The sequence below is a fragment of the Otolemur garnettii genome, unplaced genomic scaffold (assembly GCF_000181295.1).
Source record: "Otolemur garnettii isolate 467f Iridium unplaced genomic scaffold, OtoGar3 scaffold00024, whole genome shotgun sequence".
Lineage (NCBI taxonomy): Eukaryota > Metazoa > Chordata > Mammalia > Primates > Galagidae > Otolemur > Otolemur garnettii.
In genome coordinates, this window is record NW_003852419.1 from 12897869 (window position 1) to 12899830 (window position 1962).

At 46.4% G+C, this 1962-nt stretch overlaps 1 protein-coding gene across 1 annotated transcript; it reads left to right on the top strand.

Moving 5' to 3' along the window:
• The first annotated feature begins 712 nt into the window (after positions 1 to 712).
• On the top strand, positions 713 to 856 carry LOC105886798 (short transmembrane mitochondrial protein 1-like). The gene has a single exon (XM_012803997.1). It carries the CDS (start codon positions 713 to 715, stop codon positions 854 to 856), a length of 144 nt encoding a protein of 47 aa, XP_012659451.1.
• Positions 857 to 1962: the final 1106 nt, after the last annotated feature.

Consider the following 1962-nt stretch of genomic DNA (forward strand, 5'->3'; position numbering starts at 1 on the left):
TTTACATTGACCCACCCATATACACAGGCTCCAGGCATTAGGATATGCACATCTTTGGGATCCATGATTCTGTCCACCACATTGTGGATTTTCATTGTCTTTAGACATTTGAAAATAAAGAGATCATGTCCTTATCGCGAAATTGTGGGGAAAGAAGAGAAGGAGTCCACCCCCTGTCTCAGGATCCTGATGCTGCTACCAAGGAAGGCACAGTCTGCTCCCAATAGACCGTCAGCATTCTCCTCCAGGGCCCGACATCTATGTCATCAATAGAGGGAAAACACTCTGCTTAGCTCATCCTTTTCTGTTTTTGTTTGTTTGTTTTTGAGACAGAGCTTCAAGCTATCACCCTGGGTAGAGTGCTGTGATGTCATAGCTCACAGTAAGCTCCAACTCCTGGGGTTAAGCGATTCTCTTGCCTCAGCCTCCCAAGTAGCTGGGACTACAGGCACCCACCACAACGCCTGGCTATTTTTTCATTGTAGTTGCAATTGTTTGGCAGGCCAGAGCTGGATTTGAACCTCCCAGCTCTGGTGTATGTGGCTGGCACCTTAGCTGCTTGAGCTACAGGCACCACCCAGCTCATCTTTTTCTGTAAGTTGCTTCTTGTCAACTTCCTTGTCTTGCTCAAAGTCAGCATCAGAGTGGTGGTGGCAGGTTAGGACCAGCCAGGGGAGCCGCAGCCTCCCTTGGTACCCTCCTTGCTGCCATCATGCTCCAGTGCCTGCTTACGGTTACTTTGGCCAACACAGTTGGGAATGTTTCTGGCTCAGAATATGACATACCAAACCTGGCTAAAACTCTTGAAGAAATTAAGAAGGACTTGGATGCCAAGAAGAAACCCCCTAGTTCATAAGGCCAACTCCAGCGTTTCCTTCCAGATACACTGATTCTCCTACTCTTGAGTGCTGCCTTTACCAGGTGAACCAAAAGCTTTTGTTTTCATCTCCAGTCTCAGCAAGTTTCTTCTTTGCTAGACCCCCGTGTTGCCTTAGAGCAAAAATGAGGCTCCTTACATTTCCAACAACCTCACCTCTTTCCGTATCCCCTTTCAGCTACACAGGAGATTCTAAGACTGGAATTATGGTGCTAGATTAGTAAATGTGACTTTTAATGAGTAAAAAAAAATAAAAAGGGCAGTGCCTGTGGCTCAGTGGGTAGGGTGCCGGCCCCAGACAATGAGGGCTGCAGGTTCAAACCTGTCCCCAGCCAAACCGCAACAAAAAAATAGCTGGGCGTTGTGGTGGGCACCTGTAGTCTCAGCTATTTGGGAGGCTAAGCCCAGGAGTTGGAGATTGCTGTGAGCTGTGTGATGCCATGGCACCCTACTGAGGGTGATAAAGTGAGACTCTGTCTCTACAAAACAAAAGAAAAAAAAGAAAGAAAAGAGCCACAAATATGCTGCTACCAAACTGTCACCAGTTCCTTTACACCATCCTTGCAGGACCATGTATATATATATATATATGTGTGTGTGTATATATATATATATATTTTTTTTTTTTTGGGGGGGGGGACCATTTTTGAACCCTTGAAACATTTTGGCTACTCACAGCTGCAGGATCCTGGGTCGGGGAGATGTGAGGCTTCACAGGAAGCTAGTGCTTTGTAAAGTCATCGCTAAGATCCCACATGGCTTCCATGGCGGCCATTAGCTCCTATTGCGAGGGACAATTCAAAAAGAGGTCCTCTAACAGGAGGTAGGACCGTCCTCAAGTTTTACAGGCCAGCCTCATTTCTAACTGTCTCATCAGGCTGATCCTGGACCTGCAGCAGATAGGATCCTGGCTGCACTAGAGGCCAAATGAGAAATTTGAAACAAATAAAGGAGAAACGCATCAAGGATACCAAGAGCTAAACTAAAACAGATGAAAATGGCTACATGACAGAGTGGTTTAGGGGGTTAAACTGCCTCTGCACATACTACCAACCATGGGATCCTAGGCACATTTGTTAACCTCT